The sequence below is a fragment of the Phacochoerus africanus genome, chromosome 16 (genome assembly GCF_016906955.1).
Source record: "Phacochoerus africanus isolate WHEZ1 chromosome 16, ROS_Pafr_v1, whole genome shotgun sequence".
NCBI lineage: Eukaryota > Metazoa > Chordata > Mammalia > Artiodactyla > Suidae > Phacochoerus > Phacochoerus africanus.
Window position 1 is genome coordinate 40352521 of NC_062559.1, and position 16839 is coordinate 40369359.

The following is a 16839-nucleotide window of genomic DNA, read 5'->3' on the forward strand; positions in this document are numbered from 1 at the left end:
TCTTTTATTTGCATTTATCATAGTTGTTTCCTGTCATTTATGGCAGAAAAATAAAATAAAAATTAATTGATATACAAAATTTGCACCAAAGAATAAACTGCAGGCACCAGTTCCTACAGGGACATTTACAAATTGGTTCTTGAGCTGAGTTGGGGCACAAAGCAGTAAGACACATGTTCATATTCTAGGTGGGGTTAAAGAGCATTGTACACAATGACAGAATAGTTAATCAACACCTCTGAGCATCTGGAACCCTGTGCCCATTGCAGATGACAGTCTAGTGGACTGAACAGATGCTGCCATGGGCCAAATGAACAGGAAGGAGGAATGCCCATCCATATGTAAGATGGCTTTTTCTAAGGGCACTGGATAATTTTAAAATAAGAGACTAAGGAGTTCTAATCATGGCTCAAAGGTTAATGAACCCAACTAGTAACCATGAGGTTGCAGGTTGGATCCCTGGCCTCACTCAGTGGGTTAAGGATCCGGCATTGCCATGAGCTGTGGTGTAAGTTGCAGACACGGCTCGGATCCTGCGTTGCTGCGGCTGTGGCATAGGCCAGCAGCTGCAGCTCTGAGATGACCCTTAGCCTGGGAACCTCCATATGCTGCAGGTGCGGCCCTAAAAAAACAAAAAATAAAATAAAATAAGAGAATGATAGGTTTCAATCTCAAATTTCTCCTCTCTGGGTAAAGAATAAAACTCAGTCTTTGGGAGTCTGCAGAAAGAATGTCTTACCTCTTCAAGCATGGGCTTAATTGCTAAGAATCTAGTTCAGGGATTAATTCTCTAGGTTTTTAATTACAGCAACAAATGAGTTAACAGTCTCTCTAGGTTTCTTGCATAAAAGTTAAGACAGTGACCAGAAAGAATGGGATTATACTGTTATCATGGGGTTACTGGCAAAGTCTAGAAGACTTGGACAAGACTTAAATCTCCAAACTTTTATAAAATACTCCCCATTGGGCTTCCTGTGTACCCTGTTATGCCCCGACCCCCACTTTCACTCCCTAAATAACCAAGACTTGACTTCACCATGACTCTGTCCTCAGGGATAAGAAGAAGACAGGATAGCCAAGTCCACAGGGTGACAATTTAACCCCTAGAATTAAAATGTGTATGTATGATTATTAAAAACAGACAGCAGGACTATTATAGTAACCAGATCTCAGGTAACAGTATAACTCACAGATTTCAAGATCCCCAGGAATGGAATAAACAGGCAACTCATTAAGGCCCCTTTTTCCCAGTGATTATTGTTTCTATTACTAAAAAGTATTTAACTGTAACAATGTACTTTTTTTTCTCTCTCTACAACCAAAAATATTCCAGGTCTATGAAAAATAAGACTACCTCAAGCCACGATATTAGTCAGTCATGGCATCACACCTATCCCACAGCTATCAATTTATAGACTCAGTCACTTGAACAAAGACTGCAGTAACACCACACATGCCTAATACGAATTTTCCTCAGATCCTTCCCTATCACACCCCATAGTCATTTATCACGGTGTACTGAGGAAAGGTAAATACCTGAACTTTATGAGAACACTGAATATTGGCTCTAAACTACTACTAATTCTGGAAGCCCGGAAAGTTACTGTTGTTGCCAATTATGGAGACCAAGTAATAAATGAACTTTTTAACTTAGTTCATCCAGTGGGAGAGCAAAGCCAACCTATGATTTCTCACCAAACATGTGAGAGTGTAAATGTGTTTCTGTAGAACTGGCAGACTATCTGGTTTTCTAACATGTACAGTGAGGGAATATTATATTGAAAGAGCTATACGAAAGCCAATAGAACTCCATGGCACCACTAGGGAGAAAATCAAAATCCATACCACTCCTAAGCCTGATTTGGGGTGGTTTCCAAAATTTGATTCCAAAAAATTTATATATGTATTTGTGATCATTCCTATCACAGTCCTGTTTAATAACCCAATTTGCTAATGTTAAAGTCTAGTGGGTCTTATAGAGTTAGGGCTTTTCAGTAGAACTTAAAAGGTAACCCTAAATTCTTCTGTTATTCCACAAATTGTTTTTTCTTGGAACCAACTAATACATCCTAACTGCTTGAGTACAGTTCTAAATCTTAGTAATGCATTTCTCCTTTCCAGTACACAGAGACCAAGAAAAAAAGCTGGCTTTCACCTCACAAGAGCAGGAGTATAATATAAAAGTATAACACACGTACTTCCACAGTCCAATCTGCAGGACCCAGGACTACTTCATCATCTCATAAGGGCTGAATGGAGCTGAAAGAAACATGATTGAAACCCAGGAACCCCGTGGGCCTTTCCCTGAACTGTCTCAATCAGTAGTAAATGAAAATACTATAATCTTCTTCAGGCAAGCCTCAGTGCTCTAGATCCCTCGGGAATGAAGGCCTAGACAACAGCCACATGACTAGTTGCAAAACAAAAGGAGGTAGATCCCAATATGACTTCTTTAAGTTGCCATACAATTTTCCCTGCTCCTTCACCTTAATTTTTAAGTTTTTCCTTCTCTTCCTCTTTTCCTCAACTATTATATATTAGGTTGTGAGCACAGGTTGTAAGTACCAAATACTCAGGAGGCAGCAGAATACTGTAACATGATCATGAATGAGTGACAAACAAAAGGGAAATCACCCAAAGATCCCAGACTTGAAGAGCCAGGGCCCCCTGAAAGTGCCTCTGAAGCAGTAGGTACACGAAGATAGGTAAGAATATGTGTATGTGAGTTGTACAAGGGATAGTTGTCCTATGTGAGGTATAAATGCTGAGAAGCTAAAAGATAAATGCAGCAACTATTTTTTAGTCTACCTTATGTGCTTCTTACTCTAATTCTTGTGATAAACACTCCCTCCGAGCTATGGTTGACATGTAATTTAAGCTGAACCATTCAGATTCTCTCAAAATTAACAAGGAATTCTTCTCAGAGATCCCTTTGTGGCTCAGCAAACCAGACTAATATCCATGAGGTTCAATCCCTAGCCTCACTCAGTGGGTTAAGGATTCAGCGCTGCCATGAGCTGTGATGTAGTTGCAGACTCAGCTCAGATCTGACATTGTTGTGGCTATGCTATAGGCCAGCAGCTGCGGTTCTGATTCAACCCATAGGCTGGGAACCTCCATATGCAACAGATGTATCCATTAAAAAAAAAAAAAAGGAATTTTTCTTCTATGAATCAAGCCAGCTTCACCTAAAGCAACTTCTAGATGCCTAATACCACCCTTTCACTCTCTGATCACCTCAGAGAAAGTAGAAATCAACTGGTATTTGTCTCAATTTCCCAACCTGACCTGCAAATTTCTCTTCATCTGTGTCCATTCTCCTTCTTACCTTCTGTCTCACCTGTTTAAGGTTAACCCTTCCATGTGTGCACCTGATCCCATTCTGACTGTCTTCTCTGGATCCCTGCTCTATCAATTATATCCTCTAGGCTACATGTTGAATTTTTCCCCTTTCTTTTTACCCTACATTGTCCCCAATCACCATTCTCTCTTCTTCCCTTCACGGCTGTTTCTTTAAAGGGCCATAAACATTCAGTCTACCCCACCCCTCTGAAAATCTAGATTTTGTTAGCATTGTGCCCACTCACCCACCCTCACTAAAGACACTAATGAACCACTTGCCTCAAAATGGTATGGAAACTTATCCATCTTCATGTCACTAAATCTTGACTCCCATGTACCGCCAGCCCACTGGTTCTCCTGCCTCTCTGCCTGTCCTTCTCAAAATCTATTATTGACTACCTTTCCCAAAGCTCCTCCCTTAATGTTCCTATTCTCCAGGTTACAGTCCTAAGGTTCTGTCCCTCCTATTCCATCTTCTCTCCTTGTGCATCTTCACCCATTCCCAGGGCTTCAAATACAACTAGTATATCGCTCACTCCCAAATCTCTACCTTAGTTCTTCCTACCAGACATTTCCATCTCAAACAGAACATGTCCAAAACTTATCTCACTAAACTTCCACTCCATAAGATTAAAGTAAAAATTTTTAAACCTTAGTTTACCACCAGTCAACTCTGGGGCTTGTCAAAAATGCCGTCCAATCCCAATCCATCTCAGGAATGTGATCTTAGAAGATCTTGTACATCTGGGATAGAAAATCTTCATATATAATAATCACCACACAATATTGTGATGAAGGTGGTCCAGGCTTTGAGAAATAAAATAATGATCACTGCTTTTTTTTCTACATGGAGCATACACACAAAAAACAATTTCTGTGTAGCATGCTTGGGAAAACAGAGGAAACTGCTCACAGCTGGATGCAAATTGGGAGGAAGCAACATCTCAATATATTGGTAACCCACTGGTGGCACCCCAGTGAGGAGCTCTTAACAGAAACAATATGTGAACAGTATGTTATTCAGATAATCAGTAAGTATAATTTCCAGCCAAGTTCAGCTTTAAATAGTTTGAGCAGAGGTGGGTTTGAAACTGCTTCTCTTTCTGGCAGGTATTTTTGTGGTATGACTCTTCTATGCTACCAAATTATAAGGGAATCATGTTTTATCAAATAGTTGGGCAGGGGACAGGGTTGATAATCTTTGAGCAATAGCTCAGGACACCCTCTGAATAGAGGGCCTTCCCATCTTCTATCAGTAGGAGAGCAGGGCCCAGATTTTCCTTAGAAACAATTTAGTAAGGGCTCTGAACAGCTTAGTGCCTCCCACTCTTCTTAGCCAATATAATTTTCTCCTTTCAACTTATCCCCCAAATTCTACTGTTTTCACTAAGGGCAAGAGAAATAGAATAAATAAAAATGTAAGAGATCAGTATTTATATACAACGAACAAAAGAAAAATAACTATAATAGGTTTTCTATTTAAGAAGCCAGTGACTACCTGCATTACAAAAAAAAAAAAAACTCACAACTATAAATCATTTAAACCAAGTACAAATTTCAAAAACAATAATACAGAGCTAAAATGTTTTAAAAACTACTTAATATATGAAGATGCAAAGAGGAGCAAATAATACAAAAATAAAATAGAATATCGTTTCTACTATCAAAATATAGAAATGAAAGCAATGATTTAACAATTGTTTTCTACAAACAAATATAATTAGCTTAATTTTTCCATTCTGGTAAATGGCTTTCGGATTCAATTTTATTTATCTATTTATTTTTTTAATGATTTTTATTTTTTTTCCATTATAGCTGGTTTACAGTGTTCTGTCAATTTTCTACTGTACAACAAGGTGACCCAGCCACACATACAACATATACATTATCATGCTCCATCACAAGTGACTAGATATATTCCCAGTGCTATACAAGATTCAGTTTTAAAACAATATAATTTTGCTTGCAAATAATTTCTACGAGGAGTTCCCATAGTGGCACAGTGGGTAACGAATCTGACTAGGAACCATGAGGTTGTAAGTTCGATCCCTGTCCTCACTCAGTGGGTTAAGGATCCGGCATCGCCGTGAGCTGTGGTGTAGGTTGCAGACACGGCTCGGACCTGGCTTTGCTGTGGCTGTGGCGTAGGCCGGCAGCTACAGCTCCGATTAGACCCCTAGCCTGGGAACTTCTATATGCCTCAGGTGCAGCCCTAAAAGACAAAAAGACCAAAAAAAAAAAAAATTCTACAAAAGAAAATCTTTCAAAATTAGGAATATTTTACCAGCTCTGCCTTAGGAAATCTAATAAAACAAATAAAAATGAATTAAATTATACTTATGTTTTTCTGAGTTTCAATAAACAATACGACAGAATCAACACAAACAATAAAAGAGAAGTGAGAACTATATTTATCAGTCTGCTACCTAAATATTATTTACAATAAATACTATCTTAAAAATTAGGGCATAGGAGTTCCTGCATGGCTCAGCACGTTAAGGGTCTGGCATTGTCACTACAGTGGTGCAGGTTTGATCCCTGACCTGGGAACTTCTGCATGCCATGGGTTCGAGAAAAAAAAAAAAAAAAACAGTTCACCTAAGTTCTATAAAGTACACATTAAAAAAGAGAAGTCATTTTATTTCATCCCTTTAGAATGCTTTACTCCAAGATGCTTGGTCATAGTTGTTTACCTTGTCCAGTTCCAGTATTGTCAACATCAGCCAAACACAAACAGCCTTGATCAAATTCTTCTTCTTCTCCCAAAACAGTAGACCACCAATCACGGGCTTTAAATAAAGACATTTTTGTTCACTCTGAAAAGAAAGCATTTATTTATAATAAAAATCCACTTCACAAATAAAATTCACTTCACAGCACAATTATGAAATAATTAACTTTTTTAATTTTTATTATAGTTGATTTACAATGTTCTGTCAATTTCTGCTGTATAGCAAAGTGATCCAGTTTTATACATATATATATGCATATATATATATATATATATATACACACACATTCTTTTTCTCATATTACCTCTATCATGTTCTATCACAAGTGATTGGATAGAGTTCCCTGTGCTATAGAGCAGGATCTCATTGCTTATCCATTTTAAACATAATAGTTTGCATCTATTAACCCCAAACTCCCAGTCCAGCCTACTCCCTCCCCCTGGGCAACCATAAGTCGGCTCTCCATGTCTGTGAGTCTTTTTCTGTTCTGTAGATAGGTTCATCTGTGCCATATTTTAGATTCCACATGCAATTGATATCATATGGCATTTGTCTTTCTCTTTCTGACTTACCTCACTTAGTATGAGAATCTCTAGTTCCATCCATGTTGCTGCAAATGACACTACTTTGTTCTTTTTATGGCTGAGCAGTATTCCTTTGTGTATTATGGACCACACTGAAGTAATTAACTCTTAAGGCAAACTGAACTTGGACAACTTTTAGGAAAAAAACATTGTATTTAACTCTAATTTTTTATATTTTGTGGAATGTGTGAAACCACAATCCAAATGGGTGGAAATATTAATCAGATATTTTGCAATGGCATTGGAAAGTCAAGCTGAGAAATTATACATTTATGTTGGGTCAATTCTCTCTTCTGGGACATTTAGTAGACAACTGCACAAAGCAACAAAAAAATATACTGTTTGGGAGTTCCCGTCGTGGCGCAGTGGTTAACGAATCCGACTAGGAACCATGAGGTTGCGGGTTCGGTCCCTGCCCTTGCTCAGTGGGTTAACGATCCGGCATTGCCGTGAGCTGTGGTGTAGGTCGCAGATGCGGCTCGGATCCCGCGTTGCTGTGGCTCTGGCGTAGGCCGGTGGCTACAGCTCCGATTCGACCCCTAGCCTGGGAACCTCCATATGCCGCGGGAGCGGCCCAAAGAAATAGCAAACAGAAAAAAAAAAAAAAAAATATATATATATATATATAAAAATATATATATATATATACTGTTTGGAGGATCAAGATTCAAATTCAACTAGCACTAGATAGCTCATAATTACTCAGTAAAATAAGTAATTTCCCTCTAGTTTGGTCATTAGAAAGACTGCAGCATCTCCTGTCACAATGAGTCGCTGAGAAGAGCAAATAAAATCAAATGACTAACACCAGAAGGGGCACATTACAGGTATTCAAAAATTGTTCACTTACTTTCCCCTTTCTAACTGTAGAAAGGAAGATGGAAGAGAGAAATTCTCACCAAAAAAGAACCAGGAAAACTGGGCTATAGGTCTATTTATACCACTAATCATCTGTGTGTCTTCAAACAACCCCCACAACCGCTCTGTGCCTTGATTCCTCATCTAAAATAAGGATATACCAGCCATACCACAGAGTTATGAATGTGGTAGATATGAAAGTCTATTGGACTTTTTGAATTTATACTACAGACATCATCCACCCTGTGATCCTACAAAAGTTCCTTTTTTAACATAAATGAAGCTTTCCTTCATGTTACACTGATTTAAATGATAGGATATGCAGTCAGTTCTCCTTATTCAAAGAAGCTCTGGACTATAAGGTTGCAGCAAACACTGAATTAGCAAATACTGAACCATTGCTCTTAGGAAACATCGAGGGTTAGAGTAGTGCAAGCCCCATTCACAATATTTACATCAGCAAAACAATACATAACTTTGTTTTTTGTACATTTCTGTTTAAAAATACCTAATATATCGTTGATTCATTAACACTGAACTCAATGGCCCAAAACACTGTAACTCATATTTGAAGGAAGCTTATCTATCATATGTATTTTCTCCATGAGGTATATCACAGCCCTCTTGCACTTAGGAACAAGAGACAGCACTTCAACATTACTTTGGGCGAACATTTTAAACAGCAATATCACAAACATATATATACACACAAAAAAAAACAGATGTGGAAAATACGGCACCAACTAGACTATGAAAAAGATCTTTGTTTATAGTAAGAGAGCTGAAACAACAAAGCAAAAAAGGCGACTCAAGGTGTTTGACATCAGCTGGGAGTGTGTGTATCAAGTGACTCAATTTTTTTGCCACTCTGAACATAGCCATGAATGATCCCCAAAAACACCAAGGATACTGATTTGGGGATTACAAATAAATTTTGCTGAGTGGGAAAACTCACAAATACGGAAGATGTAAATAATGAGGATCACCATACTTTTTAAAAATATAGATAAATCTGCTTCCTAAAGTAGGCCTGCCACACAGGGTAATCATAGAAACCAAGGTTTCTTGTTTTCATAAAGTGAGCCAGGAAATAAGCTGAAAATAATGTGGTGGGGAAAAGTGCAGACTCTGGAGGCAGCCAGTATAAGTTTGAATCCCTGCTCCACCACGTACTAACCGTACAACCAAGGGCAGGTTACTAAAAGCTACTGAATCTCTCTATACTTTGGCTTTCTCATCTACAAAATAAAGGTAAGAATGGTGTTTGAGGATTAAATAAAAACACAATAGACTCAACCTATAAAATGGGAGAAAATATTTGTAAAACATATATCTGATAAAGGGTTAAGATACAGACTACATAAAGAACTGGTACAACTAAACAATAAAATTTAAATGAGCAAAGGACTTAAATAAACATTTATCCAAATAAGATATACAAATGGCCAATAAGCACATGAAACAATACTCAACATCACTAACCACTAGGGAAACGCAAATCAAAACCACAATACGATACCATCCATTAGGATGACTGCTACCAAAAATAATAATAACATAGAGTACTTGGAACCCTTGCGCACTATTGGTAGGAATGTAAAATGGTGCAGCCACTGTGAAAACAGTATGGAGGTTCCTCAAAAAATTTAAAACAGAAATTACCATAATATCTAGCAATTCCACTTCTGGGTATACAGTCAAAAAACTGAAAGCATGCAAGCATGTTCTCAAAGAGATATTTGTACACCCATGTTTATAAAGCATAATTCACAATAGCTAAAAGGCAGAAGCAACCCAAGTGTCCATCATGGATGAATGGATAATCAAAATGTAGCATATACATACAAAGTAGTGTTATCAGTCTTAAAAAGGAAAGAAACTCTGACACACACTAGCTACAACATGGATAAACTTTGATAACATCATGCTAAGTGAAATAAGCCACTCACAAGAATAAATTCTGCATGGATTCCACTTATGTGAGGCACCTAGAGTAGTCAAGTCATAGACAGAGAGCAGAGTAGCAGTTTCTAGGGCTGGGGTAAGGAAGGAAGTTGGGAATTTTTGTTTAATGTGTACAGTACAGAGTTTCGGTTTTGCAAGATGAAGAGCTTTAAAGATTGGTTGCACAAAAATGTGAATGTACAATATTACTGAACTGCACATTTAAAAATGCTTAAGGAGTACCCTGGTGGCTCAGTGGGTTAAAAATCTGGTGCTGTCATTGCTATGGCTCAGGTTCAACTTCTGGCCTGGAAGTTTTCGCATGCCACAGGCATGGCCAAAAAAAGTGCTTAAGATGGTAAATTTTATTTTAGATATAGTTTACCACAATTAAAATTACAAATGAAAATTTTTAGTTTAAAGGGGAATATAGGAGTTCCCTAGTGGCCTAGCAGGTTAAGAATCCAGCACTGTCATTGCTGTGTTCGATCCCTGGCCGGGGAACTTCTGCATACTGCGAGTGCAACCCAAAAGAATAATTAAAAATAGTAACAATAAGAGTTCCTGCTGTGGCGCAACAGGATCACCAGCATCTTGGGAGCATTGCGATGGAGGTTCAATCCTTGGCCCAGCCCAGTGAGTTAATGATTCAGAGTTGCTACAGCTGCAGCCTAAATGGCAGCTGCAGATCAGATCTGATCCCTGGCCCAGAACTCCAAGTGCTGTGGGCGGCCAAAAAAGAAAAAATAATAATAATAATAATAATAATAACAATAATTTTAAAAATGAAGAAGGGAATACAGTTGTGTCAGCACAATACTGGGTACCTAATAAGCCATTTTCAAAATTACAAAATTAAACTGATGGGGAACAGATCAGTGGTTACCAGGGTTAAGGTGGATGTGACTTTAAGGCATTAACACAAAGGAATTTTGGGGGGATGATGACAAAGTTCTTTAACCTGATTTTGGTAGTGGTTTCATGGAGTAAATTTTATTTCTTAGAACTATATTCCAAAAAAATAAGGGTATGTAATGTCAAATCTGGTGAAATCAAAGTAAAATCTGTAGTTTAGTTATAGTATTGTACTAATATTAAGTTAATTGTATTGACAATTGTACTTTGTCATTAGGAAATCACTATTTTTACAACTTTTATGTGATCATAAAATCATTTCAAAGTGACAAGTTTAAAGAAACAATGGGGGGTGGGGAACCTCCATTCTAGGCCCTGTCTTTATGCTAAAAAAGAAAGTAGTCAAACAAAAGCAAAGTGTTGATGGAGGTAAAGAAAAAATACATAGGGTAGGTAAATAAACTTATTATAAGTTTAACATGTGGGAGAGTTTCTGAAAAACATTTGTATTGCCTGCTATTAATAATAGCACTATACAACCATACAAATTGCCAGATTTGCAAACTTTAACCTCACAGTAAGTATTCAAAAAATGTCATAAACACGTCTATTACATTTTTATTGGATTTTTTTAACTTGAGAGGGAAGTAAAAGTACTTAATAAATGCCATATAGTCTCATTATGTACTCCAGATACACTAGAAAATTGTTATATGCCATGCCATTGGACTATCATGGTGAAGATATATCATTCTCTTGGGACAGAGGTCATGAAGAAATAGAGAAGTCTGCCAGATAAGCAAACTGGGGTATCCAATGAAATCAAAGGAAAACCAGGAGTGAGCTATCTGGAAGGAAGTGAAAAGGGAGTATCGAGAAAAAGAGAGTGACAAGCTATATGAAATGCTGGTGATATGTCACAAAGGATAAAGACTTGAGAAGACACAAGTCTTGGCCATAGAGACAAAGCCCAGAACAAAAATCAATAAATAGGATAACCAACAAGTAATCCTTTATCAGCCAGTTCAAAAGAAGCCTGGAGGAAAGTAAATAGGAAGGGAAGATCTGCCCGGTACCAAAGAGGTCTCCCTTCATCTCACAAAAGCAGAGGAGAGAACCCCACAAGCCCTGCCTAGAGAACATACCAAATACCTAAGTAAAAAAGGAGGGAAAATAAAATAAATAAAATAACTTTTTCTTGGTGAACAAGTTTTTCAGCTTGCTAGAATAAAGGAGAAAAGCACCCCCAATATGAAAAACTAACTCTCCAACACTTTGTGCAAATGGAATTGTTCTACATCAAGCACTAATTTCTTATAGACGTCTACCATAAAATTGAACATCTATGCCTACTAACAAAATAACACAGGCAACATTTAGTTCCTTCCTGTTTCTCCTGCCCTATCAATTTCTTCTTAGTCATCCACCACTTCATTAGCTTCTTTTTTTTTTTTTGTCTTTTTGCCTTTTCTAGGGCCGCTCTCGCGGCATATGGAGGTTCCCTGGCTAGGGGTTGAATCGGAGCTGTAGCCACCGGCCTACGCCAGAGCCACAGCAATGCAGGATCCAAGCCGCGTCTGCAACCTACACCACAGCTCACGGCAACGCCAGATAGTTAACCCACTGAGCAAGGGCAGGGACCGAACCCGCAACCTCATGGTTCCTAGTCGGATTCGTTAACCACTGCGCCACGATGGGAACTCCTGATTTTCTGTTTTTAAATAAATGTAAAACAAAAACCAAACAGCAGGTTTTCTATGAGGATCATCTCCCTTCGACTGGAAAAGAAAATAACAGCTAACAGTTACTAAGCATGTACTAAGGTCCCAGGAACTATTCTGAGTGCTTTGCAAGTATTCCATTTCAATCTTCATAACAAAACTACTAAGTAAAGCAGAGATACCATTTTGCAGGTATCCCTGAAAACAGAGAGGTTAAGAAACCTGCCCAACTGGTCACAACTAGTAAGTGATGGAAGTAGCATCCAAAACCAGATTGTCTACTCCAGAACCCTAATTAAGTACAGCCACCTGGCAAAGACTAAAAAGCTATAACTCTGTTAATATTAATTCTAATCACTGCAAGTTCAAACTTCAGGAAAGTTTCTCATACATTTAATTAAATCTTTAAAGGATGATTGGAAAACAACAATTTGAAGGTTTTAACAGTTGCATACTATAAATAGCCACAAAAGACTTATTTCTTATGCCTTATTAGAATAATAAACAAGAGATCAGCTCTTCATCCCTTAAGCTCCAGAAATTCTCTTATGCACTTACTTTCTTTTTTATTCTTAATAGGGACTTATTAAATAATGATATACATGTTATCTTCCACACCAAGTTTAATCAGATTTAGTTTTCATTTAAGATATGGATATTTTAATACCTCATTGGCATATTCCCAAAATATGGAAGGATGACTAGAAGAATGACTGCAGCAATAACCCCAAGAATCCTGTGGAAGGAACGTGTGAGTGAGATAGTAGATTCTGGAATTAGGAAGCTAAGTCTCTGACTCAGCTTATCATTTGGGGAGCTTTGTTTTCTCCAGGTCATGTCAGTGCTGCCCCAAATTTTAGAAAGTAGGGGTCAGGTCTTCCAGTCCAAGGAAGATGACAAATGCATGCAGAGTTAGAAAAATGTTGCTTCTAAAGACAATATTTTAAGGGCTCAGTGTTGGAATGTTCAATAAAACCCACAAAAGGCAAAAGGAGAGGGAGCCAGACATCCCTCTGACTCCACACTCCAGCAATATGACCTTAGACAAGTCCCTCATCCTCTAGGCTCCAAGTTGTTCCGGGAGGTGGAAGTGTAAAATGACATAACACATGTAACTACCTAACCCAATGCCCAAGCCATAGGGAGCACTCAACAATGTCAAATAAATGTCAGTAGTAACCATAATAGCAGCAGCAGTAGCAGTACTAGTAATAGTGGCGGTGGTGGTGGTGGTGGTGCTGCTGCTACGTTCTGAGCAAGACAAAATTACAAGTGTCAACCTGACCCTCTGGAGTGAAGATTTAAATTGAACTATCAAAAGAATAATAACCTTTCACTGAAATGTTGTTAATCAGCAGGGATGCTTTATAATAATTTAATGTGTTTCAACAATTTTTGAGAAATATTTGAAATCCTTTATTCTGAGGGATAAGGCTTGCTACATACATCAGAAGGTGCAAAGCTTTAAAAATTACTATATGCTATTGATATTGGTTTTTTTTCCCCTTCAAAGAATATTTCCATCAAGAAGTTGTACCATAAACATAAATGTGTAGTTGTAATTTAGGAACAATTACACATAATCACACAAAATGAAAAATTCCTTAAACTCTTATAAATAACTTGTAAATCATTTGCAAAATTCTAAAAGTTTTTTATATTCTTCTAAATAATGGTTCAGTCTATTCACCAAATAAATCTCAACAATTATTCTCTTTACATATTTCTAGCAAGTTAGGAAATCTCTTCCTCTCTGAATGCTGGCTGACTTTAGCTAAGATCCAGAGTCTTCCCTCCAGCCTCTTTAAGGGGTGGATGTCTGTGATAATGGTTTCATTTTACAAGTAAAAGTGAGATGACCAAAAAAAAAAAAAAAAAAACTCCAGGAATTGGAGTCAACTACAAGACTTGATTGGGGAAGGGAGATGCTAATAAAAACATCTCAATTCAATTAAACTGCAATGTAAAGGGAGAAAGAGAAGCAATAATCCTATTGCAAGACGGAATTAGGGGGTATTAGTACATGCACCTCGCTTCAGTCACAGGCTGAGAACTGCTGTAACCATTTGTTCACAAGACCTGCTGAAGTGTCACGAGAGGAGGATGCTTGTGCACCATGTGACATTCCTGAATGGAATCTATAAAAAATTCTTATCACTCTCGAAAATATTCAGACTCCCTCTCTCTCTCTCTCTCTCTCTCTCTCACACACACACTCACACACACACACACACACACACACACATACACACACTGTCTTGGCAGGGTTTTGTTTTGTTTTGCTGCAACAATCCTTCCTAAGAAACCTATAACTTTATTCCCCCCCCCCCCAAACCAGTACATGGCATCAGAGAATCAATCTTGACCACAAATAAAACACAAAAAAAGGGCATTCGTGCACCCGATGTTTAATTCCAGACACACTCTCTTACCTGTTACCGAATCGGGTGGGTCCTCCCCCACCTTTCTTCGAACTCGCTTTCCACTGATTTCCCTTTAAAAACGTCTGCCAAGATCCCAGGACTGGATGGACGAGTAAGAACGGAGGATTCAGAGAAAAGCAACCCTTACTACTCCTTAACGTTCCCCTGCGCCAACTTGTTCCACGTCCCAGGCAAAAAGAGAGCCTCACCAGAGAGCACCATCAGCTCCACAGAGTTGGAGGGCTCCCCCCAGATAGCTCTCCTGCATCCCTTCGCTGTCACTCCCTGAGACAAGCAAGAAAAACGGCATCAATCCCTTGGCAGAGACCAACCAGGCGAGAACAACGGAAAGTTCTGCCGCTCACAGAAAGGAGAAAATGATGAAAGAGGCAGCGAATGGGATGTAGCAGAAAAAGGACAGCACGGCGGAAGGGACACCTCCCCACTCCTACCTAACTCCAAGCCTTCTTCGTCCTGTTGTCATAGCACTTTACAACGAACACTATTGCGCAAGTCAAAGAGCTGAGCCCTGGTGCCTTCTGGGGGTTGTAGTCCTGAGTGTCTGACGAGACTGAAAGTTGCAGGGTTTTTTCTGAGTGGGCTCAGGATGGAGTCACATTTCTACGGGATGAGGCTGGAACGAACCGCTGCTTGGTCCTCCTTAGCAGAGGGAGAGAGAGAATTAATTCTATTCCCCTTTTCTGTCCTAGGACAGGTCCTTGGAGGGGGGTTGTGAGGAAGACCCGCCTCTTGTCTCCGCTGCTGACGCAAACCACGCCCCACTCGCGCCGTTCTCCGTTCCCGCCGCTCAGGAGAGAGGCTTTCCTCGGGGGCGTGGCTTTTCTCAGGGGAGGGGCCAGGCGTCTGGGCGTCTCCAGCAGTCGGCTCTTAAGGGGCCCGCAACGCCCCAGAGACCTCTTCTCAGGTACCTGAAGGCGGAGTTCCTATCCTTGGACTGGCGGCTTTGACCAGGGTTGAGTGAGCACCAGGGTTGAGTGAGCGCCAGCGCGTGCGCCTTGGTGGCAGGGGTGGTGCTGGCCCAGTGCATGTTCCCCTTGAAGAGGAAGACGGGCGGAAAGAAGACCATCGAGATGGTGGGACATTTGAAGTTTCCAGGGGTTTATTTATTCCCAGGAGGAAAAATGCTGTCATGAATTTACTTGTTACCCGTCTCCTGATGACGTGTTCCAAACATTCTTTTTTAGCACATACCTTTGAGTGGATTTTCTGGTATGTAGGTATACAGGTGTTCAACTTTACAGTTAAACATCTCAAACTTTTTTTAACTTTTTTTTCATTTTTCCTTGAACCTTTTGGTCTTGCCTTTTTTCACTGGATTTTAGCGTAGGTTTTAAATTCCCTATTTTTCACCACCAATTCACATTTCCACTAGAAAATGTAATTCTGGAGTTCCCTGGTGGCTCAGCGGGTTAAGAATTCAGCTGTCGTCACTGTGGTGGCACAGGTTCAGTCCCTGGCCGGGAAACCTCCACATATTGCAGGCTTGCCAAAAAAAAAAAAAAAGAAAGAAAGAAAGAAAATGTAACTCTAAATAATTACACTTCCTGAAAACAGAACAATTTCATGAAAATCCTCAACATTATTAATTTTGATTATATTAGGCCTCCACAACGTTGGTTATAAATTGGAAATTACTTGGGTTGCCAATAATAAACTTGGGCAAATTATGACAAAATACTATTCCACCATTAAAATTCAAATTATTGAAACATTTTGACTTGAAAAAAATTGTTCATAATATAGCTGAGGAAAAGTCTTCTAAAACTATCATTTGATACATTTTTATAAATAAAAATATGGAAAAATATTTGAAGGAATTTTCATAAAAATATTAACAATGGCTATTAAATGGACTTACTTGTCATTTAATTTTTCCTTTGCATTTTCAATGTCCTCAATACTTTTTCAATGGCTGTGTATTACCCTTGTAATTAGAATTAAAGTTTTTAAATAATAGAATAATAGAATAAAATACTGTCTGAAAATAAATGAAAAATTACTTTGAATTATTAATTTATATTTCAACCTAAGAAATGTAATTCTTAATTATAAAACCCTCCCTGTGACAAGAAAAGCTTCCGAAAGCTTATAATCATTTGGTAGGTCATCTCCTCTGCCCCACCAGGCACATGACTGAGGCCATCCTCTCCCAACCCCAGCAGAGCCACCCAAGAGCAGAGCTTCCCCTAATCCAGGTGTTTTTTTGTTGGGTTTTTTTTTTGGGGGGGGGGCGGTTTAGGGCCCTCACACTTGGCATATGGAGGTTAGGTATCAAATCAGAGCTGTCCTGCTACAGCCATAGCAATTCCAGATCCTTCCCCACAGCTTGCATCAGCTCGAGATACTTTAACCCGCTGAG

The 16839-nt window shown here is 38.9% G+C and overlaps 1 protein-coding gene across 10 annotated transcripts in view; it reads right to left on the reverse strand.

Annotated features, from left to right (window-relative positions):
- The window catches only part of BBS9 (Bardet-Biedl syndrome 9), a 728255-nt gene extending 713033 nt beyond the window's left edge, over positions 1–15222 (reverse strand). For 3 of the 10 annotated variants that reach the window (XR_007132616.1, XR_007132617.1, XR_007132615.1), the window contains exons 1-2: positions 14469–15217; positions 6036–6158 (exon numbers count right to left, since the gene is read on the reverse strand). Coding sequence is in view for 4 of the 10 variants with exons in the window: in XM_047763265.1 (XP_047619221.1) it covers positions 6036–6147 (112 nt within the window). In the remaining 6 variants the exon portion in view is untranslated. Of the gene's footprint in view, positions 1–6035; positions 6159–14468 lie in introns of all 10 variants that reach the window. The other 7 variants (XM_047763265.1, XM_047763266.1, XM_047763263.1 and 4 more) reach the window with 7 other exon arrangements.
- Positions 15223–16839: the final 1617 nt, after the last annotated feature.